This window comes from Ischnura elegans, chromosome 10, assembly GCF_921293095.1.
Source record: "Ischnura elegans chromosome 10, ioIscEleg1.1, whole genome shotgun sequence".
Taxonomy (NCBI): domain Eukaryota; kingdom Metazoa; phylum Arthropoda; class Insecta; order Odonata; family Coenagrionidae; genus Ischnura; species Ischnura elegans.
Genome location: NC_060255.1, coordinates 89,923,638 through 89,950,249, shown reverse-complemented (window position 1 = coordinate 89,950,249; position 26,612 = coordinate 89,923,638). Strand labels below are relative to the sequence as shown.

Sequence of the window (26,612 nt, the reverse complement as noted above, 5' to 3'; positions counted from 1 at the left end):
ACTCATATTAACCAGAATATTTTTCAAATCCTTCTCTGTTTCTGCTATAACAGCTAAAGCTTAGAAATATTTCATTTACAAATTTTAGTTTTGAATCAATTTTGTTAGGAAAATATTTTTATAAAGCTATATCATCATCATTCCATAATCGCCATCTACTTGTCCCTCGTCGATTGTCTTCATCAGGCCATCATGTCTCAAAATATGGTCTATAAGGTTGCTCCTTCTTCTTATCTTTAGATTAGTTTGATACTATAAATACATTTAAAAAATAGAAAGTTTGAGAATTTAAAAAGCCTGAAATCTTTCATTTAGAAATTTCAGTTTATAAGAATGGAAATACCATAAAGGTATTTGAAAAAGTTACATAATTAGAAAGAATTGCGTAAGAAATTTTGATAGGGAACTGTCTTCAACAGTCATAAATTACATAATTGGTTAGACACAGCCCTCCACTCAATTATCCATTCGGATAATCTTTTAATACCTACATAATTCTTCTGATTTACATCCTTCATCACATGCCTTTATATTTAAATCATCGCCTCCATCTGCCGTTATTTCCTTCCACCTGTCATTCAACGATAATTTTAATTAGTCCATCGTGTTTCATTACATGGTCGATTACATTACTCTTTCTAGAACTTCCGCATTACTCAAAGGATCTACCAGTTTGATCTTCATCATTATTCAGTTACACCACATTTGGAAACATTCCAAATGTGGTGTAACCTTGAGCGTGTGGTGAAACCTTGATTTATCCGCTGCTGCCATCGTCCATGCCCCAGGGAGTTCAAATACTAAATTGAAAATATATAGAATGGAAAAATCGTTCTTTATCATCCCGCGATGAGGACATTTTTGAAATCCGATTGAATGTGCCCTGTGTCTTCTTGTATTTGGTCCCCTAAGGTCTAGCTCTTCATATATCATCATCATTAGTCAGCAATCCTACAATTTATCCTCTTAATAGGGTAGTTTCCTTCATCAAAGAAAACGAAAGCCATTGATTGCGATTCGTTACCCACCATTAGTGTATTCATAATATACAAATTATTTGGTTTTAGAAATACCGGTTTACACGAATGGCAACGGTCAATTTTATCCTCATTTGAAAAAGGCCATATTGGCGCCCATGCGATGCCACTCCATGTGACGTCACAGGGACCTAGTTTCTGTACGAGTAGATAGGAGTTTTACATCGTCTGAGGTTACCAATGCATGCATGAGGCACAGAGCTCAGGGAAACATTTCTTAACAATCACCTATTAAAACTGGCTAAGGTCGGAAAGTTTCCTTCGTTTGATAAGGTATTAATAATCCTTATTTAAGCCAAGCACTACTAGCTAGCATGGTACTCTGCTACCTGCTGGCATCATGCGTCGTATCAGCGCTCAGAGCCTCGCCCCAAGATCACCTCACTTGCGGCAGCGGGAACCAGATCGACGTCACACGGAGTTTTCCCGGCATTCATACTTACCCGTCGCGTTTTCGCGCGCTTGAAAATTTTCACTTTTCATTTAATCGCGAAAAATAGATATCGTAATTTAAAAATCTAAAAGCGTGAAATACGTGCTCTAGGAGTAATAGTCTTTCGATTTAGGCAATAAAAAAATAATAGGAAACCACCCTATTCCTCTCCCCTATTCACTAACCCATTCATCGGAACGTATTTCTTCTCATAGTGAATCGAAAACCAAGTAATTTTCTACAAACTTTAATTTGCTCTTGACTAGTTTCAAAGGTTATAGCGTCATTATCAAGAAAAACAGTTTAAACCAGTTCCAACTTTCAGACAAACTTTTTATCTTGATAATGACTCTATAGCCGTTTGAAACTAGTCGACAACATATTGAAGTTTGTGGAACAGTACTTGGTTTTTGATTCCACACGAACATCTCATCGTTCCACCAAGTAACGCCCAAATCAGTTGATTGTATTTGTTCTCTTTTACGTCCTAGAAAACACGTCCTATATGTATCTCGTTCGGGGCCATCCCCTTCCCTTCTTCCTTTCTACTTGCCCCTCTATGATTGTTTTCATCGGGCCATCATGTCTCACAATGTGGCCAACTAAGTTTTCCAGTCTTCTCTCAAAGGTTTTTAGAAGAACTCCCTGTTTTCCCATGTCTTTTTAGCACTTCCTCATTGCGTAGTCTATCGATCCATTTAACTTCTTTTCTTCTGTGATAGTGATGGTGTGTTGTGATAACTGGTGATGTACCTGACCGGAAAGAGAGAGAACTGAGTTCCCCTCCCGGTTGTGTCAATTGATTTTTTCTTGGTAAATGTACTCCCAACTATTTTTGGATTACTTATAATTCTGTTACTATTAATGATTGTGGATAATTCAACGTATGCGAAAGTTTTATGTTGACGTAAGGTCCGACTGCATAAAACCAATTTTTTTATCGCGCGCATATTAAAATGGATGTAATATCACCTGAGTTTAGGGTTGTCTTTCGCAAAAATAGACGCCATTTTTGCCGATGGCTTCGCTTAGTACTAATATTTTTTGTTTCCTTTCACAATCACAGTTTTCTAGACGCTTAAATGGCCCTCAATACTAATAACTTCATTTTCTGTGTTTCAAATGTGTCATATCATGAAACTACTTCAACAATGTGATTAGTGCTAGAATAGTCAAATAGATTTTACTGAAAAAATGACTGCGGGAGGAGTAAAAAATATTAACTGATAAGTATTATAATTTTTTCCTGTAAAGATACCCTGCGCAATAGAATTTACCTTTTTTAAGTCCGAACTTTTACCAGGTACATCAGCGGACTCTAGCGTAAACTTCATTCACATAATGTGCTTTGATTTAAATCACGGAATGCTTTTGCCAATCATTCATAAAGTAGCAGGCTTACTAAAAACAGATTTAATTTTCACATTAAATCTCATTATATACTTTACCATCGGCTTGTTTTTGTTATAAAGACATTTATGTATTTACAATTATTCACACTACTTTAGTGCAAAGATCAACTTAATATTTGGAATGTTTTATTACAAATTATCCGATTTTGGGTACGATGGACGAAACATAGATACCGTTGAAAGCTTAATATTTTTAAAAACAGGCAGTGGAGTGCTATCTTATGCGTTAATAATCCCTTCACGCGTTGATCATTCGTAAAATCTCTACAATTACCTCTTTTGCGTAATCTCGAGCGATTTTATCTCGTCGTAACAGCCCAGTTTGAAATGGCATTCTTGAGAGAAAAAAACTGTATATACTCAGCCATGTGGCATGAATCAGCCGCCAACTTGCTGTGAAATTTATGCTAATATATTTATGGATCATCTCTCACCAAGAATGACAGTCCTTTGGTATAAAACACGCTTAATTTCTCAATTAGCAAAATTGGTAAATTCATACTTCATTCTTTTCTCGCTCGGCCATGGGTCTCAGTGGTTTAAGTCAAAACAGGAATGAAGTTGATTGCATCTATAAGCATTTTTGTTTTAATTATCTGGAGCTTGATATATTATTCCTGCTTCTAATGTCCTGGTGTAATTCATGCATGATTTTTATTAGTCAGAATTCTGTAAGTATGAATATTAGGTTTTCAGCAGTTTGAATGGAATTTGTTGCCTTTGATAAAAAGTATTCGAATACTTGTTGTATACATGTTGGACTTATCATGTTTAGACATTATTAAGATATCGTTTTTTTAAGGTTTTAATTATTTTTTACCCGTGCAGTGCAAGTTATTTGTATGGTTTCATGGTATTCGTATTCGTATGGTAGCAGTTATTTTGTAATGGATATAAGTCGACCATGTCAGCAGTTACGTCCACGACCCTGTGGTTATCCGACGAGTTTATTTTCCCTCCAAAAGCAGACACTGGCAATTGCGACCACATTTTTGGCGTTCATAATTTTCTGCAAAGAGGGGTAATTTCGCCCTCCATGCCCTTGATCTCTGCTCGATCGCCCTCCAACGCCTATTTTACTGATTCCTAATATCAGGTCTCCCGAGGAGGCGCTTAAAATCGCGAATTGACCTTGGGCTTGGCCTTGGATTTCATGTGCTCACCGTCTAATCTTTTTTTTCTTTAGTGGTATGATTTTGGTATTGAATTTAGATTAATATCCAAATGCTAATAGCTGTATTTAGTGAAGAAGCAGGAGCAATTTCCACAATTTTAAATGTATTGGGTCTACCGGTTTCGCTTACAGCATCATCAGGTACAATATATCAAAGTTTGCAACGTATTAAATAGGAAAGGCAGGATGGGGGTGGTAAGACGGGAAGGCTGAGGAAGGGGAAGAAAGGAAGGGAAGGGTGTACAATCACTGAAACTTGGACCCCCCCCCCCCTGCCTTTCCTATTTAAGACGTTGCACACTTTGATATATTGTACCTGATGATGCTATAAGCGAAACCGGTAGTACCAATAAATTTAAAATTGTGGAAATTGGTCCTGCATCTCAATTATGCTCCGTTTCCACTCCATCTCGCCTGAAACCTCAGATTATAGCTGTATTTAGATTAAATTCCATGAAAAATAAGTTATCGCCAATCGCAATTGCATCAATATCTAGATTTTTTTAAGTGTTTAAAAAATAACAGCTCAAAAATGGTAAAAAGAAGAGATGGGGTAAAAATAAACTCAAAATCAGATTCAGGCGATCAAAATCCTTTTTAAGTACCCATTTTTGTTCCTTATTTGGGTAAAATTACGACGTTATTAATTGTGGCCAAGGTTTTTCGATTTGGGACCACCTTCATACCACATGAACACCTTTCACAACTCTGCTTATGTATCGTAAGTAATTAATAGGACGTAGAGATAGTTACCTGAGAGTTCACTGCTTATTTCACGCTTGATTGGAGGAGATATGCCTTGCAGAATACACAATGTATCCATATGAATACAAAGTAGGTTAAGGGAAACCGCTAATTGATAGACCGCTCTGCTTGGATTCCAGCCAATTCACTCAACCCTCTGGATGTTACTAGATTCATTGCTTCGTTCGACCACTCGTTTTTCGAAGCGAGTCATAATATACCGCTCAAGTCAACGACTCGCACCATTATTATGCACATTGTAACAAATGCGGCATTGGGGAATGGGTTAGTAAAATAAGAGAGAGAACTGCGTTATGTAAGGGGAACACATTAACTAGCCGGCGGCAGGGTAAGGAGACAACTGACTCAGAGCTAAACAAGTGAAGCTTGTGGAGCCGGGGTAGGTGGCGTGCCGATCGAACCAATTGAGTCTCATTTATTGAAACTTCATAATTCAATTAAATAAAAACATAAAACACATGCTTTTTTGCCAAATCATTTTTTATCTTCACTTACAATACCTGACTCAAAAGTTCAGAACGACGAAACAACCGTACAGAATGACATTTTTTTTCGGTGAATTCGAAAATTGGTTTCACCTAGCTCTCCACTGTGCTCTCGTAGCAGCTAATGGAATCGTGTTTAAGTTTTTTTCTTTTATGTTTCTTAATAAATTTTAATATGTAAGGGGGCGTCCATTAATTACGTGAGGTGATTTTGGCGATTTTTGAACCCCCCCAAATCTCACGGTATCTCACTGAGTCCCTCCCCCATTTAATCTCACGTAAGATTGTTAAAAAAGCATATTTTCAGTGTGAATATGTTAATGTATCCTTCATTCCGTTGGATTTATTTGAAAAACAATTTGTTTATTTATTCTTATCTAAGATTAGTTAAGACTAGTATTTATGATTACTAATATCGTAGTCCAGAATCACATTCACACTATTTCTTGCCGAAAAAAATTGCTATATACTCACCTTGACCCCCTCTCTCCCTCACGTGATATTGGGTGAGAATCGGCTTGACATGCCCCCTAAGTCATTCGGAGCCTTCCTTTGCCTTTTTTCCCCTCCACTTGCCCTACAAAGATTTTGTTCATCGGTCCATCATGCCTCTCCATGAGGCCACTTAAGGTGTCCCGTCCTCGTCGAATCTTGAAAGAACTTCTCCCACACTCCTGAGGAAGAGGGTAGTTTCCTTCATCAAAGAAAACGAAAGGCATTGATTGCGATTCGTTGCCCATCATTAGTGTATTCAAAATATACAAATTATTTGGTTTTAGAAATCCCAGTTTAGACGGATGGCAATGGTCAATTTTATCCTCATTTGAAAAAGGCCATATTGGCGCCCGTGCGATTTCACTCCACGTGACGTCACAGGGACCTAGTTTCTATACGAGTAGATAGGAGTTTTACATCGTCTGAGATTACCAATGCATGCATGAGACATAGAGCTCAGGGAAACATCTCTTAATATCAACTATTAAAATTACCTAAGTTCGGAAAGTTTCCTTCGTTTGATAGGGAAATAATAATCCTTACTTAAGCCAAGCGCTACCTGCTAGTAGCCTGCGTCGTATCAGCGCTCAAAGCCTCGCCCCAAAGTCACCTCACAGGGCGACAGCTGGAGCCATAAATACGTCACACGGAGTTTTCCCATCATTCCTACTTAGCCGTCGCGTTTTCGCGCGCTTGAAAATTTTCACTTTCCATTTAATCACGAAAAATAGATATCGTCATTCAAAAATCTAAGAGTGTGAAATTCGTGCTGCAGGAATAATAATCTTTCGATTTAGGCAATAAAAAAATAAAAGGAAACCACCCTATTCCGTCACTCGTTGTGCACTCGGTCTATCCATTGCATTTTCATCGTCATTCTATAGGAGATTAAGAGCTCATTTCTAATATTCTTGCTATAGATTCCACAAAACCTAAATATGCCAACCAAAAGACCATTATCCGTCTATCATTTGATTTAATGAATAAACGGATGAATATTTATTAATTCTGTAGTAAGGAGGGCCGTTTTCAGACATTTTTCTAGTAAAAACAGACATTATTCCGGCCACCCCCCTCAGTAATAACGTGTGAGGTCTAAGAAGGATTAGCACTGAAAAATGGATTTAGCGCTTAGGCGCCTTTGTACTTGGCGCCCCACGCGGGCGCGTACTATGCTTACCAGTTAAACCGGCACTGGCTGTAAGAGCAAAGAAAATGAATTACAAACCGTGTCCTGTCAAAAAGAAAATATCATTTTAACATAATATTCGATTACAGTGGTCCAACAAATATATTTTTGTAGGTCTTGAAGAAATCATAACGAGCACTTAAAAGAATGAAATGTTTTGACAACAGCACAACAAAACACTCAATATCAATAATAATAAAAATGTAAGCTTTAGGGTTTAAAGAAGTTTTAATGGAAACTAATGAGATTAGAAAGTTTTGACACTACCAAATTTAAAAAAATAGTGAACAACCTGCAATGCAAGTTTTCAAGTAACAGTAAAATATTTCTTTAAAGGAATGAAGAGAATAATAACGAGAAGGATACATCCAACGTAATATTACTATTTCAATCAATTTCAGCAGTTAATAACCCGATAAAGTCATTTTCACCTATTTCAGTCAACACCTTAGCTATTACCAATAGCTGAATACTAAAGAAATGCAGCATTAACCATGATTCAAAACGCTGAATTTTTATTTCCAGTAAATATCATAATACAAAATGCCATCAGTGGTTAAATAGCGGTTGAATCTCCTCTCAATTTGTCCGATATCTGTGCTTCGCCATTTTATATTATATATTTTATGCACAGTACGGCAGTGGTGGCATGGTGCCGGTGCCTTTCCGGCACTGGTTAAGAAAAGGCATAATAGTCAAATAACACTTATTATGGATTTTGGTGCCTCAGCATTTCTAATATAACACATTCGTTACCAAAAAATAATTTCAATTTTGCAGACGTAAGTTGTAAGAACAAATCGCACAGAGTAATATTTAATTTGTGAAAAAAGTAAAGGAAAGTTCGATCTGGCATGTCTAGTTTTGCCGTGGCACCACTGCAGTGCAGCACAACTGTATACATAGTGAAATTGGTTTTCTATATCCGAGTTTTAATTCCAAATTTGGTTATTTATACATTTAGCGCAAAGGCTAAAGCGATTCGTTGGCAGGAAACTAATGTTTGCGTTTATTTATATTTCATGGATCTCACTTCCTTACTGACGAAGACCTTGCAATTTTCCAAATAATTAAAATATCGCTTTCGTCTCTTATCTAAAATCAAACAGGACAAAGTTTCATCCAACACATCTCGAAGTTGCATTTCTGTCAATCGACTTGGAATTGCTCTATGTTGAGCTCTCACACTTTCATATAATTTACCACATGACATAAATCTCCCTACGCGGTCTTTCTTTATTGGTTACATCGACGGTTTTCCTGTCTCCTTAATTTTCGATCTTGTAATAGTGTGAGTTGTGGTGATGATGATGATGAAACTGTGGTTATATCACTACATGGAGACCATTACGTAATCATTTGAACATTGAACAAGTTTTTAATTATTTATTAGATTTATCTTTTATATCATGATTACTTTTCCATTAGAAACCTCGTTAACATTGACAGGCGTAAATGTCTGAGCGCCATTTCCGAAGTTAGTGCCTGCACAAATACATACCGATGATCTCTCTCATAATGAAATTATATCACATAAGTATCCTTGCCTAACTTCAACCTAGACGAGATAAATGTTACTTTTATAGCTTCTTTAAGCATAAATTCCTTTTGAGATAATTAGTATTTCATTTGAATTCCTTGAGTGGTGCATTGCTGAACTGCCATGACCCACTTCTTTCTTCAGTATGAATTGCCCCAGAAAAAGCACAACTACTTTTCTACCCAAGTTTTTTAACTTTGTAGAAATTCTTGTCATATTTATGGTATTCAAGCACCAAGATATAATCCTATTCCTTCAAAACTAGTTGCAATATCCCAAGGCCTTTTCAATAGGTTCGGTGATGTTTATTTTCAATCCTACATTAGCTCTAGAGAATTTTAATGTGGCTAGTTTCGCTCACAGAATTTATATTTACTTCGTGGGTCTCCTCTCCACATATTATTGAAATTTTCCTATCGTAAATGATATTTTACTGACAAATAAATAGTTATTCCCGTATGGAGTAATATTTGATTCTCTGTTGTATGTTTTTGAATGAATTATTATTACCCTAATGAGTGGGATGAGAAGAATATCTTATATGTGTTTTGATCCCTGTATTATGGAAATCGCTGTCTTTGCTCACATATTAGTGATAATAACAAAAATTTTAATTACTCTGGGTCATAGAATAACTTTTAATCCCCTCAATATTCCGCATTGGATCTTTCTCTTCCCTCGTTCGTACTATTCATACTACCTTGTTAATGTTATTGAGGCTATGGAAAACCAAGCCTACGCATCATTTTGACTAGCTTCATTCAAACATCAAAGAAATATTACGCGTATAGATGTCAATATTTATTTTTCTAAATTAAAATTTTATTAATGTTAGCAATTGGTAATTGAAATTCAAACTTTTTTTGAAAATTTATTATTGGCGTGTATGTGAATTGAAAAGAACATGTTCGTGAAGTCATTTTTCACCAGTTTAGATAGTTATAGTATATCATTCACCCCAATGGCAATGTACGAGTCGTACATATGTTTAAAACGATTGAAACCGTTGAAAGACCTCGTGTTTTTGTCTCTTATTTACGATGATCCCATTTTTTTCTGTTGCCTCGAAAGGAAAGATTATTTTACCATTATTGCGTAATTGACCTCATCAGGTTTAAATTGCCTTTCAATCTTCACCGCTACAATTTGACCCTTGGTAACAAGCTGAGCAGGAATTTTGCCGTATTTCTAGAAAATTCGAAATAACGCTTATAAATCACTGATGGCACACTTTAGTATTTTATTTGTGTAATTTTTCTTCGACCAAGAACATTATCGTCAGCAATACCTTAAAAAAATGATTCATAGAATTTATTACGAAACTTGCACACTAATATGGTTAAATAGTTCTTGGAGTATAGGTCAAATGTATATGATGCAAAAAAGTTGTTAGCCAACGTTTCTGTTTATTTTAAACTATCACCAGGGCTATGAATAAAAAATGAGAACAATATAAAATACAATGATATACAATATTTTATTTATTTATTTATTTAGTTAATCCAAAAATAGCACGAGGCCAATTACAGAGGATCTGAGAAACAATTTCATAATGTTAAGCAACGTAACCAACAATAACAAAAAATATTTAACAGTATTTACAAATAAATAACAAAGAATAGTCATCGAGTGGTGCGAGGAATAGGGGGAAAATTACGATAGTGAAGGTGCAAGTTGGATGAGGGATGAAAAAAAGGATCAAAGACATAAATAAATGTCAAGATAGAGTTTTTTACAATAAAACAATTTAAAAAATAAAATAATAAAATAATGGGATAAAATTGTGGTGAAGATTGAAACGCAATTTAAACCTGATGAGGTCAATTACACAATAATGTTAAAATAATCTTTCCCTTCGAGGAGACAGAAAAAAAATAATATCATATACATTTGACCTATACTCCAAGAACTATTTTACGACTAATTAAACGAGATCAAGATAAGAAGAGAATAAGCTCTTATAAAAAAATTTTTTTTAAAAACCAGCCTTTATATTTAGATTACAGGGGATGAGCAACGTTTATATATGACACAAAGCAAAAAAACTCAGTGACCCCGAAAAACCAAAAGTGACGTATTAAAAAAGTCACTATATTTATTAAATTTTCAGTGAATGGTAAGCCCCCTATGTTTCAAAATGCCACCCCTATGCTTTTAAATGCCTACCCCTATGTTAAAAATGCCACCCCCCTATGTTAAAAATGCCACCCCGTACGTTTTATGTAACGGTAAAACAATATTCAAACATTTACAAAACCTTACAATTGTTAATAAATATATGAAGATCATAATTAGCTGTTGTACAGTTTTCACAAATTAAATGTATATGTGAATAAATGAGAAAATTGTAAAGATTCGTGTAGTGTGTACTGTAGTAGTGTGTGTGGGGGCTATAGGTTGACTGGGGGGTGGTTAAAGGGGGGTTGGAGAGAAAAAGTTATATTTTCATGTATTGTCATCGGAAATGAAGAAGTGTGCAAAATTTCAGCGTTTTTGCTTCACAGGAAGTGAGTCAAATTTCAGTTACAAGATTTGTACCAGACAAACAGACAAACAAACAGACAAACAGACAGGTTGGTGAGTTGATATAAAGGCTGGAAAAAAACGTACTAATATGCTTAATTTTTGTTTATAAATGAAAGAGAATTACATTTGAAGTGCCTTTATAATAATTAGAAGCTATCCAAATGCGTTAAAATACCCTGAAATTTGAATGTATATTTAGGAAAACCAAAATATTAAAGTGCGGCAAAAAGCCGCAAGCGTGCACTGGCGTGGGCGCTTGCAGCCGAGGGTTAAAGCACTCGGCCAGTCCACCCTATTTATTTCCCGTAATTGACCACTGCCTGACCTTCGGGCTCCTCTTGATCTCTCCCAATTGTCGTATTTGTCCAAGTAAAAACACGCTTCAAATCTCCTCCATTGTGACGTCGAGTCATCCCTCTTCCAATAGATTCTATCCGACCTCAAATCCGTAGGCAGCTATACAATCTCTCTCCAGTCTCAATTGTACGCGGTTACCAGTACGCTGCGGTCTGGAAATTTCCAAGTAAGAATTTTTCTGTCGTATTTCGGATGTGTACCGGTCTAAGTGGGCCTAATTTCGACAATCTCATCCTTGTTTTGGACCAAGTAGGAATATTAATCCGCTTCCATTGATAAGGTATGGTTAAACTAACTCATAACGAATATGTGAGTATCTATAGAAAGGATTTTAGAAGGTAGTGAAGAAAGCCATTTTATCCACTAGCATGTCTTAGTAAGCAGCCCAGTAAATAGTTTTTAGCGTTTGGGTATTTTCGATAATTTAGTAATTTAATAAAACATTAGCAAGACAAATTTTTTGTATAACTTAAAAATTATCTTAGCTTGATTTCAGTGAAATATGGTATAAAGACAATATAATCATTCATATAAGCTTCGGTTGATAGCGAATAAAATGCGACCCCACGTTTGTAAGGCCGCAAAAGTAGTTTAAATTGACTCCTTCACTACCTCCTGAAATATAGTGGATTCTGAACATATTTCGTATAATTTTAAACAGATAGAGTTCCTTATTGAATAAATAGATACAGTAATTCCTCGAGTTTTTACCCGTTTCGTTCTTAGATGATTGGACTCCGAAGTTGGACATTATGTCTCCTCCTGAACTTTTTCACGAGAACAGAAGCCGATTGTTCTTCACCAGCATTACGGAGCTCTAATCGGGTAACTTAAATTGCATTATAATTTTTACGAGAATGGGAGTGACGTCATGGCAAAATTAGCTGTGCCGGAATGCATTTTACTAAATTCTTTTTAGAAGTGAAATATTACTCTCTGTATTTTTGTTACAAATTATTATTTACATTTTATTGCATTTTTTGTTTTGGTTACGAATGTATATATTAGAAATTTTGAGGCAGAAAATTGATAAAATTTTTGTTTGACTATTATGTCTTTTGTTTACCAGTGACGGAACGGCACCATGACACCACTGGAGAATGGTCAATTTTCATCGTATCGTTGCATCTCTTAATTGCAGTTAAAGTTTTCTAAAGCCTGAATCACACGATCATTTTTTTTCGTCGCGAAAGTGATCATTATCGCGATCACTGCGCAAAACGATCGTCGCCGGCAATTGTTTTTCGCGATCGCGATGAGGATTCCCATCGCTATTTTTCATCACTCGCCCGGTCGCTTTTTCCGTCGCTAAAACCGTCACTAAAACCCCATATCAGCTAATCGGAACGCATTCCCCTATAGAGCGATTGCAGCGCAACGTTTGACAATTGTGGGAACGACATAAATAAACAAACACGCTATATAATTTCGTGATGTTGGTCCGATGACAACGAACTGTGATATTGGAAATGATGCGAAAAGCGACGGCGGGAGTGACCGTGTGATTCAGAAAAATGATCACTAGAGCGATTGCTTTTCGCGACGGGAAAAGTGATCTCGATAGTGATCACTTTCGCGACGAAAAAAAATGATCGTGTGATTCAGGCTTAAACGGAAGAGTTGATGATAGTAGTATATGAACTTTCACTCAAAATTTAGCGGATGATATGTACTTTGCTGCATATTTGTGCGTCTGTCATTGCATTCTTCATCATGCTTCTATTGTTAAATTTGTTTTTGCCTATGTACGCACTTTTACATGATGATGGTATATTCTCGTCGTGTACCACATTAAAATCTTGATGGAATGATTATAGCAATGGTTCCTAACCTCGAAATGTCCGGCCCATTTTTTTTGTAGCCCAAATTTACTATGTTTCCGCCTTAGTCTTCAATTTGATAGTCATTGACTAAGATAATTCAATATGTGTGAGCGGTTTGTTGTTTGAAGTTGAGCCCAATAAGCGAATCTAGCTTGTTAGCCAGGCTACAATAATTCAAAGGATTAACTAAGTATTAGTATGGGTATAAATTATATAAATTGATATATTATTTTAATTTGTATTATCCCACAATTCAATAATTCCTGCCTCAATAATACCCCGCTAATCTTTTGAATTATTGTTGCAAGGAAATACAAGGAGGTATTGCATTGTGTAGGCGAACAAGGTAATACAAAGGCCTGTTTACAAGGTACATTTACCCGTACAAGTTAATGTGTAAATGTATGACAGCGGGAATGGACACGAAAATGCACCATGTAGCCACCCAATTTGTGCGAATGCATGAATGGAAAATAGAACATGTTCTAATTTGGTTCATGCATTCGAACATGCTCCGTCCCGGTCCACAAAAATCATTCACGCAAACAGGCATTAACTCGTACGTGTTAATGTATCGTGTAAACAGGCCATAAGACGCTTATAAATACTCGCACTTGTATTTTCAAATGTTGTGATGCTACAATAGCGGGATATTTGATCGGCCTGAGGCATTGTATTGTGTGCGGGCGAACAAGATAGTATTAGGGTGCCTTCACAGCTCTGCGTTGAGTCGACACCACGAGAGCTCCCGCCCCGCCAGCAAATTTTGCCCTTCACAGCTCTGCGTGGCGAAAATAAATGAAAGTAAAAAAGCGTCGGCAACTAAAAATCAGCCTGGTTGCATATCATCTTATGATTTCGAACCAAACGCACAATACATAGGTTATTTGGTGCATTTTTACGAAATTTCATTTCTTCAAATATTCTTCTTGACTATAAATAGCATTGGAAGTTAATATGGCGACCATAGAGTCGATAATCATGTATGCAGTGATGGTCCTTGCCTATGCATTATTATGACCTTTATATTTTATTTCCTAACTCTGAATATTCGAAAAATAACAAATTACATGCACTCAGTGAGCATGACTAACGTGGAGTTTTATCAGGAATATTTATTTATGATAACTGTTGTTCAAACAGATTGTCCTGGTCATGTTATCTTAAAAGCTCCAACTGAGCAGATCATGAGGGCTCAACTATTAGGTATCAATTGGAATTTAAACGACCGTAGTCACCAACTAGGAGCTCTCTCGCTGTATTTAGCTTGTGATACCATTGACGGGTATGTGTTACGCTAATCTATGCACCAAAGTGATTGTAATCTAATTTAGGGTTAACATTTGTATTATGTTTAGTAAAGGTACGAAATATCTTTGCTGAACACTTCAAAATAATAGTAAATAATGAAATCAATAGCATTTGTCACTCCCATTACAACTTATATTGCATATTTGAACACCTAAGCTTCCCATAAACAAACACCAATTCGAAATCGTTGGCGTACTGCCGCCTTCACGCAGAGAAATTCCGATAGCTTTAATTTTTCTGCGACGACGCAGCGAGCTGGAGACGTGACGCCATCAATTCTCAAAGACGGGCTCTGATTGGCTCGCTAGCCGTGGCGTCAACGGCAACGCCGAACTGTTAAGGCACCCTTAGACGCATATAAACACTCAAACGCATACTCAGACGCATATAAACGTGTAGTTTCAAATTTTCGATCGAAGGGAAGGAGACACGTGGGTTCCGAGATTTTTTTCGCCCCGGAAGAAGACCGCGAAGGGTCGAAATGTGATTTTGGAAGGACACTACAGGTAACATATATGAATAGATGACAAGAGAGGACACAAAAACGAAGGTGAAGAACATTATAAACGCTCACACGTGTCGTTTCAAATTTTCGATCGTCTCAGGGTCCACTCCGGGAAGGAGTGAAGCCCACGTGTCGTTTCAAATTTTTTGACCGTTCCCCGTTCTTCCTGGGAAATGAGACAAGCACACGTGTCGTTTTAAAGTTTCACTTGTGGTGTCCTTCCAAATACACCGCAACCTCGAGCTAACTTAGCCGTTGAAGCAAGGACGTTCCATTGTTCCGGGGTCGGAACGTCAGCTAGGGAGGACTTGGAGGAGGAGTATGGCGGCATGGGTGGCGCCGTTCGACGCGAGCGCGGGAAAGTTTACGCGATGCGTATGAATGAACGGGCGACATTTTTCCATCATAAATAAACAACCTTCATGGAGCGAAATAGCCATTGTAATTCACACATCATCAATATTCTATATTACTTATACTGTATAGATACCTTTTCTAAACTTATACGCAACCAAACTCTACAAATGAGGTACCAAAATGCACACAATTTATCAGAGAACATGCGACGGCATATCTTACTTCCTAAATATTGCTATTGTTTCCTAAAATTGGTTTTTAAATAAATAAAAAATAAAACCAAAAACCGGTAAATATTCATGACGTTAACGGCGCACAAACTGATACATTTGTTCATTTGCAACAATATCTCACATTCTTTAAATAACTTTTATCAAAATGCGGCTGATTCCACATTCAAGTCTCCTGTTGATACGTAAGTATGAGTCATCATGTGCGTTTAACAGAGGATAGTGTAATTACTTCCAATGTTGTGTTTAAAGAGGTCCTCTGAAATTGATTTGTACATGAACATTCCAATTAAATTTGTACATAAGACCCTGCCTATTTTTCTACATTTTAAAATTAGAAACGGGCCTATCCCTCTGTGGAGCTACATTGAAAAGAGCGGGGGAAGCCTGCTGGGAGCGGGCGCATCACGCTCGTCAATTTATTAATGACGATGATAAATGAACACCAATATGACTCTCTAAAGCTAATAACCTATGTCTTACTAACTGATGCGGGATATTTGATTAATAAATTAATAAATATATATATTAAAGCACTGCCTGACCGGCAATTGGGAAATCCGGGGCTGAATCCCGGCTAAGTCAAATACTTTTTCAGGTCGAGGTGCGTCTATATTTATTTATATACATATATTTATTTATTTTGGAAGTATATGTATAACTTTGGAAGGACACCGCGGGTGATAAATATAAATATCACAATCTTAACGTAATCTTATGTTTAACAATGCATGTGGAGATCCAGGGCTCTGTTTAACAATAACCTCCTTTGGTATTATTTGAATCCAAAGGAAGCTAGTCTTTTGAGCAGTAAATCCTGGCTTTGATGCCAAATTTATTCTAAGCAACGCGCCTAATATAATAATATGATACGGCATAACTCCTTGTGCAAAATAGATGCAGCAATTAAAGCAGTGACATAAATATGCAGATTAAGGATAGTTTTGTGACAGTGACGTAGCGAGGGGAGAGGTCCGGGGGGTCCGTACTACCCCCCCTCCCCCCGAAATATAAATTCACAATTTATTTCCTTCATGAAAGAAAACAAAATATTTCTAAAAATCAATTTACAACATATTTCTTTAACAAATGAAGTTTTTTAGATTATGAAAAGTGTTAAAATTAGTTTAAAACCCTATACTTATAGCCTGTATTTTTTATTTTTCCGCCTTGGCTTTAGACCCCTCCACACCCGAACGAAAATCCAGGCTACTCCACCGTTTTGTGAATATCAAAATTTAAGAGCTTAACATCGAAGAAAACAAAGAAAATTTCGCTGCGACGTAAGCTACTATCTGTATAAGATAGGACCTAAAGAGGGCTTAAACATGCTAGAAAAATCACCTTGTATAATAAAGTGACGTATTGGTTCAAGGTGGCGAATGTCTGCCAAGTATCAGCCTACGCGAAGACTATCTTCGCGGCTCTTGTGGTTTTCTTAAAAATCGAGAGGAAATACTGAAGTTCGTTAAAGTGGCAAGAACCAATCACTGGAATACGTGTTGAGGCTCGCGTGAAGCCGCTCCGATATTTTACAACTTTCCATGAAACTCACATGTTACTTTCCATTTTTAATGACTTTCCATCTACCTCTGTTGGTTGAATACCACTCTCCAGTATATTGAAAATGTGCCAGATGGAGTTTACTGCATTTTAGTTAGGTAAAACCGTATAGTTTTTTTCGGTTATTTTACGGCTTAACATACGGAGCTCATTAACTGAAATCTGTTTTTAATGACTGGCGCGAACTTGCGATGCTTTTTAATTACTTCCCGATGGCTTGAGTACGCACAAGAAATATTTTATGCCCACTTACGTAATATAAAATTAAATAAAATCGTCACGACCGTATATATCGCTGAAAAAAGTATGAGCGCAATTATTGCCATTATATAAATATAGCAATTGGAACCTCAAGCGAAAAAAGATTGATAGATTTCTTGCAGGTTACTGAGTGAAAAGAATTTAACAATTATGTAATAAAACAGCCTCAATTTTTCAATGGCCAAACTGGTCAAGTGATTAAAAAATAATATCAAGACTTAGGTTAAATGCTTGCCGTCCTCAGACACTCCATTAAGTGAATAATGGCAAGAGAGCTCTGAATTACCAACAGAACAGCTTTTCGATACCTCCACTGCAATAACGCTCAATCGCCCACTGAATCAAATCCGCTCATCTAGTATTATAAGGGCTATCCAGATGAACGGATTTGAATCGGTGGGCGATTGTTGAGCGTTTATATAGTGGAGGTATAGTTTCGTTGATTGATACCAGAAGTATCGTCAGTCAGGATACAAAAACTCATATATTTCTAGAGAAATGAACATACTGCGTGAGATTATAATGAAGCCAATCTGCTACAATTAAATAGCAAGCAAGGATCAAACGTCTCAGAACTAAGACGACATTTTTTGGAGAGAATTCGACATGTGAATTTTCTTTAAAGGAAGTTAATATTATTTATGATAATTCAATTTTTTAATCCAATTTGTGTCCATAGCTTTGTTTGGTATGATTTTGGCACCGCATAGTTTCTAACTAACGGACAAAAAGTCCTAATTAAATGAAACGCATTACACAATTTAGTTTTTTTCCAGGGGGCAAGAAAAAACGAATGGTGTGAAATATATTGAAAATTACTAACAAGGAGACTTTGCGTAAGTGATGTCAAGAAATAAGATGAAACCTTTTTTATTTGAAAGCAGACACTTAGATAGGAATACTGTTGAAGTGTTTTGTCCATATACGCCCGGGTTTGAGAGAAAAAAACCTTTTGGAAATTTTTAAAATATGTTCAAGTTGAATTTAATTTTAAAATTTCGCCATTTCAAGGTCGATTTGGCCTAGTGGTAGCGTATCCCATTTTCGTTTTGAAAGACTAGGTTTCGAGACTCAGAGAGAGTAAATTTTTTCCAGTCTGCCACTTTCTCCATTTTTTTGTCATCTGTTCCATCTTCTTCAGATTTGTTTATTTCAGACGTTTCACATTGTTTTACTTGACTGCTTTCTGAGAATAAGCCCTAAATTGACATTTATGTCGCTAGCTAACCCTTGATTCGAGTTATTCTTTCCGTTGGCAAGATTCATCCAAGCAGGAGTGATAAAACTGTGGTGCTGGCATCAAGGTAAAAGGAATTTATTTCCAAAGCAAAAGATTTTAAATATACTGTCTTCGAAGATTTTCCCAGGTTCCTTATGGGAGAAAGATATAAAATCAGGGGGAACGAAACTCGACAAGCTTGAAATGATCGAGAGATGGGTATACGATCGCTTTGTGGAAGCCAGGAACAGGAATGAGCCGGTGATGACCCGGACTTTATAATATGCTATTTCAGCGTGATTTCAGCACATATATCCAGGATTTGAATTCTCTGCGAGTGCGTCGTGGGTTGCATCTTTCAAGAAGAAACACCGAATCGTGCAACGTAAAATAACAAAATACGTGTCAGCGAGCGAGCAAGCGTCTACTGAAGAAATATTGCAATCAGCAATGACGTTTCAGAAGCAAACAAAAAGCCTAATCTCCAAATATAACAGGGATTTTGTAATTAATACAGACCATACCGAGTGTCCGTAGAGGGAGATATAAGGAGAACGCTCTCCAAGAAAGGAGAGAAAATTTTTCAGGTTGCTCTTGGGAGCATGAGCAAAGTAACTCTCTCATATACAGCGTAGTATGCTATTACGGCCTCAGGAAAGCTTCTTCCTTTTTTTTGTTTTTATTTTTCATGTCAGAACCTGGAGGTGATTTTGGTCCTGTCAAGTCATCGCATGCGAAGTCATTAAATTCCCGTTTCATTCTTCCTATTATGTGAATATTCATATTAAGTAATTTAAAATGAGATGAATGAGCTCTCTCCCCAAATACTGTCGTTAATAAAATTATTGCATTTCATACAAAAATGCCGTGCCAACCTCAACATTTTTCAGTAAATGTGACCTTCTTTATACTCTCAAACATAAAGAATTTCCAGGAAATATTTGTTCCTCTTGACATACTTAAGCTATGGCTGCGAAGATAAAGGTATGATCTGAATGAATTTGAGAGAGGAAGGAGGATGAAAGGAACCAGTGGCACCGACTCCATGGGGCCTGAATGGGGCCCGAGCACCTTCAAAAATTCGTTATGGGTGTGAGGAAAAAATGTGTCAGGCTTGTCGATTTTCCCCGGATTGTCCAGATATCGAGATTCGAGTTATCAGGGTTCTAATGTTGAACATATGACTCTTCAAAATGCTTTTAAAAAACTTTAAACTCAATACTTATAAAATTTCACGGGACAAAATCCCCGGTTTGTCCCCCCCCCCAATATTTTTTGTAAGCCGGCATCCCTGAAAGGAACCCCTCCCTTTTGAGAATCTCATAACGGCCATGTATGACTGTTAAATTGAATGGGAGAAGGAGATACTTTGCGGATATCCATTATTATAAGATATGAAGTGACACTACTTTGCACTCTTCCGCGTAAAATTTTATTTCACCTGAGTCTAAGGTGAAATATATTTTTATATGGAAAACTGCAAAGTAGTTTCACTTCATATCTCATGCATGACTGTGTCGTGAATGGAGCGCAGATAAAGGATTTTGACGATATACGGGAATAACTGTAAGTACAAACCTAACGAGGGAGAATACGTACAAAAAAACATATACCCGAGGCGCGAATAAACTTGGATTCATAGAACGTTTAGTGAGAATGACTTAAGACAAAAGAAGTATTAAAGAGAGTTTCTGCTTGGCTCCTCCTCGGATGAACCGCAATCATTTGGTATCCGGAGCAGAATAGGGTGGTTTCCTATTATTTTTTTATTGCCTAAATCGAAAGATTATTACTCCTGGAGTACGTATTTCACGCTTTTAGATTTTTAAATGGCGATATCTATTTTTCGTGACTAAATGAAAAGTGAAAATTTTCAAGCGCGCGAAAACGCGACGGGTAAATATAAATGCCGGGAAAACTCCCGTGTGACGTCGTACTGGTTCCCGCTGCCGCAAGTGAGGTCACCTTGCGGCGAGGCTTTGAGCGCTGATACGACGCAGGATGCTAGCAGGTAGCCGAGTACCCTGCTAGCTGGTAGCGCTTGGCTTAAATAGGGATTATTAATACCTTATCAAACGAGGAAAACTTTCCGACCTTAGCCAGTTTTAATAGGTGATTATTAAGACGTTTCCCTGAGCTCTATGCCTCATGCATGCATTGGTAACCTCAGACGATGTAAAACTCCTATCTACTCGTATAGAAACTTGGTCCCTGTGACGTCACGTGGAGTGGCATCGCATGGGCGTCAATCTGGCCTTTTTCAAATGAGTATAAAACTGACCCTTGCCATTCGTCTAAAGCGGTATTTCTAAAACCAAATAATTTGTATATTATGAATACACTAATGGTGGGTAACGAATCGCAATCAATGCCTTTCGTTTTCTTTGATGAAGGAAACTACCCTATTACTCCTTCTGTGAACCATTGCAAATACCAAAGGAATAGGGCAAGGTCATCGCTAAAAATTTCTACGAGCGTTGCAGTGCTTACACGCGGATTAGGTTTGGAACCGACTCTTGGAAGCTGCGCTCTCGGTGTAGAATTTTATAATGATGTCAACAGACATCTTACATCGTGACTCAAAGCACATCATTTTCGTCCCACATTTTGTTTCCAGTTCCAATACAAAACGTAAAAATTTAGTTTTTTCTGCATAGTGTATTCGACGTTCCAGTTGGACGAAGTCCCCATCGTATCGGAAAGATTAGCTGTGAAGATAACCTGAATTTTCCGATAAAGACGAGAAAATTATCACCTTTTCTCAATTGATACTATGTAATAAGTCTGTGCCGGGATTACGAGATAGTGCTTCTCAATAGGACGTTAAACTTCCAATAAATCTTACGTGTTCCCGTGAAGTTTCCTCTCGGAGTTTGACGGTAACTTTATGTCATCAGTTGGCTTCCTCCCTGGCTTGTATATTACAAGGAACTTGAAAGAAATTTCGAAATACTGTGGTTTATAGCATTAGTTCCAGTTACAATTTTTTACCGCATAGATTAAATATTCCCCAACCTGTCATACATAATGTCACTTTCTCTCGCATTCCGCTGCTGCGTATCATTCGCCTCGCTGTCTTGGCCTTCGACACTCCGCTACCTTTCAATTTGTCTATCTTACAATGTTTTCGCTGCCTTCCTCGTTGCATTTCCTTGACTTGATAATTAAGGTAGTTGGGCTGCCACTGCGTGATTCAAAACGTATACTTTTAGGTAACATTGATTTAAAATGAACTTCTCCATCACATGATTCTTTATCTCCACCATAAGTCAGTATTTTCTACCCTGAAACAAGTATAGCCACAATAACCGTTTGAAGTCTTCTTCTGGAACGCAAAGGTATCTAAGGCGGGAAATCTCATTTACCCACTGCACTTTTACCGTCGACTGGAATGCATCACTTAAACATTTTAACTCAGTTGGATATGGTATTAAATTTTAAAACTTTATAAAAAAATTCATTGCTACTTTTAGATATCTAGGATATATTTTTCACTCATTTCTGATAATATTTTAGATTTTCATTAGAAAATATGATTTTCAGACTAAAACGGAGCGTACAAGAAAATGAATTTTAAGAATTAAGAAGTTCATTCACTTGCATAAGTCACATTACATGGGCGAAATTTTGAAGCTCGACTCGCGTATCATCATCACGGGGGATGAGTGACCGTCTACCATCTCACTCTTCTGCCCTAATGAATATGTGCAAGCCAAGCATCGAAACGTCAGCCGTGAAAAACCCGACCCAGTTAAGAACCTCAGAAAAATACTTGCTACTCGTTCGCTGGGAAAAACTTACCATCCGATTATTTTGTTATTCTCGATTGAATTTTACTGATCGTTAAGACTGATTTCATCGATCTATGGCTTTGTAATGAAAGTAATCGACCTCCAGTTGGTTTTTGTTTATGAATGTGAATTATTGAGTTTATTTACTTGCAATGGTTACATTAGCTAAGTTTTCCATGGCCAAAATGTCGCTGCTTGACTCGCTCATCGTCATCACGGCAGATGAGCGGCTCTCTGCCATCTCACTCTTCCGCCCTAATGAATAAGCAGAAGTCGACCATCGAAACGTCGGTCATGGAAAACCTTACCCGGTTGATAACCCGAGAAGACTACCTGCTAATAGTTCGCCGGGATATCCTATGATCCAATTCATTGGTAGATATCATTCTCGATAGGGATTTTTATGATCTTCAAAGGTTGTTTTCATCGATCTATGGCTGTGCGGTGAAAGTAATTGACCTCCCGCCGGATTTTGTTTATCCTTGCGTCTAGACATTCCTTTCAGTACGTCTACCTCGCCTGGGCCGGTCAACTCCAAGGTAATAAAAGAGTTTCTACCACCTTGGGTCAACTCTGCATCGGCCATGCCGAGGTCTGCCAAGCATCCGGCGGTTCGGGCGTATGTTTGAGGCGTTTAACCGGTTACTCACTAACCAACCAACGCCTCCTTTACTGTCCCCCACCTCCACCCACTCAAGCTTACGCCTTTCTGTGAGAGGCCCAGGGAGAATTTGATCCCGCTATGTGTCAACACCGCCAACACTCTCGACCACCAACACTTCCTCCATGGATTTGGGCATAGACTTGATATCACCACAGTAGGCCCCACTTTCTCCGCTCCCACGACTCCATTGGGCGCTTTTCATTCATGCGACTCACGCGTCGACTTGTGTCGACTCGCGGTAACTGTTTATAACTCTCCGATTCCTGCGCGTAATCGTTTGTTGACTTGTGTCACACCAGTCGGCGACACACAGAATGGAACACGAAAACCTCGACGCAAGTCGACTTGTGTCGACGTATGTCAATGAATGGAAAGCACCCGTTATGGAAAGCACCCATAGATTCCCGCCGGTCACCGTAAATAGTGGCGCTCCAGCCGCTAGGATACTTGATAATATACTTATTAGCCAGCAGGAGATACGCCACGCGTTGAATGTAATCGTTTATTGCTAAAAAGCAAAGCAGCTACGAAAATATTACCGTTACCGTGAGTTTGAGTACAGTTTCCGGGTAATGAATATCATGCACGACCACAAATACGAATATTGTCCGGTATCCTAGCGACTGGAGCGCCACTATAGACAGCGGCCGGCAGGAATCAAAGGAGTCGCGAGAGTGAAGAATCCTGTGTACAGCATTGATGGTTTGATGCAAGGGGACTGCATAGAGGAGGCCCAATTCCATCCCATAGAAGGCTAGATTCTGTTTCCACTTTGGTCGCATTATAATCGGCATTCGAAAATGTCCGCCGCGCGGTGATGAGCGCAATGCGATCCACTTATTTCCAATATTTTGCGGTATGGTCTTTGTAAATTCAAGGAATTGCATTGAAGAGTTAAGAATTTGAAAAATCACATCATTATGAATGTAAATTTCGGTCGACACCCCTAATCATACTTTATTTTCCCATAAAACTCAGATTAATTAGCCCGTCTGACGACGAGAGAGGCGCCTTCTGTAAACTCATAAAAATGCGCGGTGGGTGATAACCAGGGATGGCAAAAGAAACTAACGAATGCCAAAACCAGTAAAATATCTGTAGTTTCGTTCTCGGAAGCGAAATGTGGAAACGAAACGAAATGGATTCAAACCCACGGATCTAAACTCAGGGTCGAAACGAAATCGGAGTCAAAACTATCTCTGGTAGAAACTAAAGTAAAACTCTAGAACGAAACGAAACGGAGATAATGTTTTGCACCGGAGGGACCACGTGCTTCACCTTCGACCGGTTTAATTTCGACCCACACACCGAGTACGAAGTATGGTTGAATGAAGTAGAGGCTCGGCCTACTTCCAATAGATGCATGGGGCACTCATATTTTCACCAATAGCAGGAGAACGGTGAACGCAAACTGGCCATTCGATTTTAAGCTCAATGTTTTAACCAGTCTACACGAATGTCAAACGTAATGGGTCGAAACTATTCTCTCTTATCCGTCTCCACTCAACTTTTGGAATAAAAATTTAACTATGAGCAGCGGAGTTTCGATTAATTTATTTTCATTCTCGAGGAGGGGCGCAGCTGGGATTTAAGGCTAGCGGGGGTTTTACGCGCAACTTATACTGGGGGATATGGGAGTTATGGAAAACCCTCCAGGGTAATCGAGTGGTGCGGAAGCCCTCCCCAAGAAGTTTTTTAAGGTAAATGGTTCAAAATGGTGAGTTTTACGGCATTCTGAGGGATATTTAAGTAACCTTAACACTATTCTGTAAGTTAACTTAATACAATTAAGTAAAATGGAGTAAACTTAATAATTTCTCTTGCCCTGGGGGGTGGGGGGTATATCCCCCAAAACACTCAACCTCGCTGCGCCACTGTTCCTGAGAGTAAAGTTTCGTCCCGGGTCGACACTAAACTCCTTGGTGATTTTAATTCCATGCAGGAACGAAACTAAACCTTGGCCTCGTATTTTCGTTTCCCTCCGGGTCGAAACGAAATATTTTCGTTTCGTTTGACTTGCCAACCCTGGCATTGGCGCCAACTCCATGGGGTCTGAGGGGGCCCGAGCCCCCTAAAAAATTCGTTATGGGTGTGAGGAAAAAATGTGCCAGGCTAGTCAATTTTCCCCGGATTGTCCAGATATCGAGATTCGAGTTATCAGGGTCCTATTGTTGATCATATGACTCTTCTAAAATGCTTGAGAAAGGGGATCGGGTTGGTGTGGTGGCTAGAGTGTTGTCTTCCCACCCGGCGGGCTCGGGTTCAAATCCCGGCAGTGGCAGAGAATTTTCAGAGACTGCCCGATCCCTGCTTGAATGTTGTGTGGAGGACATTTCAAGCGCAACACTCCGTCCGAAACTAAACCTTGGCCTTGGCATGTAAAGCCATGGTCTCCTTGGCGCCTTTAGTTAAGAGCAGGCTAACGTCGACGCCGGGCTTCTCTCCATCCTTCCCTCCATAACCCTCCCTCATGGCGTATATGACCTCAATTCTCGGTCGCCTCCTCCAAATACCATACCATGCTTAAAAAAACTTAAAACTCACCACTTTTAAAATTTCCCGCGGCAAGATCCTCGGCTTGGGCCCCCCCAATATTTTTTTGTAAGTCGGCATCCCTGAACACTGGTGACAGCAGATTTAGAGGCCGACTTGAGGATACTCTTCTCTTATATTCTTGGTTTAATTCAAGTGCACAATCAGGAGGATGCACCAGCCCGTCCCGTAGAAGGTTGATTTCTACCGCAACCTCATCAGTTATATCATTGTAATCAGTTATCAAAAATATCCGCTGCGCGCTGATGAGTGCAGAGCGAGGTATGTTCGGAAAGTAAGTTCCGTTTTGAAAAAAATAAAGAACAAGTACAAGGCTATTCTGCTAAACGGGGCCATACGTATGGCCGACCGTAAGTTTCATATGGCCTGACCCGAAATTACGGCCTACACCGATTCCACTCTCGAGGGGCCATATCGTATGTCCCGGCCAAAAGTCTTAACGCCCTTTCTGCAGGCGAGTATGAGAATTATAATTGGTACTATAAGTTGGGTTTACTTTTTTTAACGCTAGTCATTTTTTGAGAAGGAAGTTAGTTCTAACGTGGATAAAAATTAATTCTATGTTCCTTAACTGAAATGGACTCTTATTAGAGGATAAATTTGGATTTTCTTTAAACTCTGATCTGGCGGCAGACGCTGGAGATCTTTAAAAAAGGTGAAGAACGCAAATCACGGACGAGAAGAAGCAGAAGAAATTTGTACACGATTTGTACCCTACAGTATTATAATAATATTCGTGAATTGTACATGTAATGGATAGAGTTAGAACATGACATCCTATTGTAGTTCTAACCACCTTTCTCTCCTTCCAATGGTGTAACTGTTTTCTTATGGCTGCAATAATTTGCCCTCAAAAGCCGTAGAAATCCAGCCAATGCACGAAATCTAAGGAAGTTAGTTCCAACATGGATAAAAAAAAATA

The 26,612-nt window shown here is 38.2% G+C and overlaps 1 protein-coding gene across 2 annotated transcripts in view; it reads left to right on the top strand.

The window, feature by feature from the left end:
* LOC124166969 (pyridoxine/pyridoxamine 5'-phosphate oxidase-like) overlaps window positions 1–26,612 on the top strand; it is a 64,602-nt gene that overhangs the window by 18,482 nt on the left and 19,508 nt on the right. The window contains exons 1-2 of one of the 2 annotated variants that reach the window (XM_046544715.1): window positions 11,520–11,693; window positions 12,140–12,238. The exons of the other annotated variant lie outside the window; for it this stretch is intronic. Coding sequence (XP_046400671.1) covers window positions 12,140–12,238 — 99 coding nt within the window. The 5' untranslated portion in view covers window positions 11,520–11,693. Of the gene's footprint in view, window positions 1–11,519; window positions 11,694–12,139; window positions 12,239–26,612 lie in introns of those variants that run through there. 2 annotated transcript variants of the gene reach the window in all.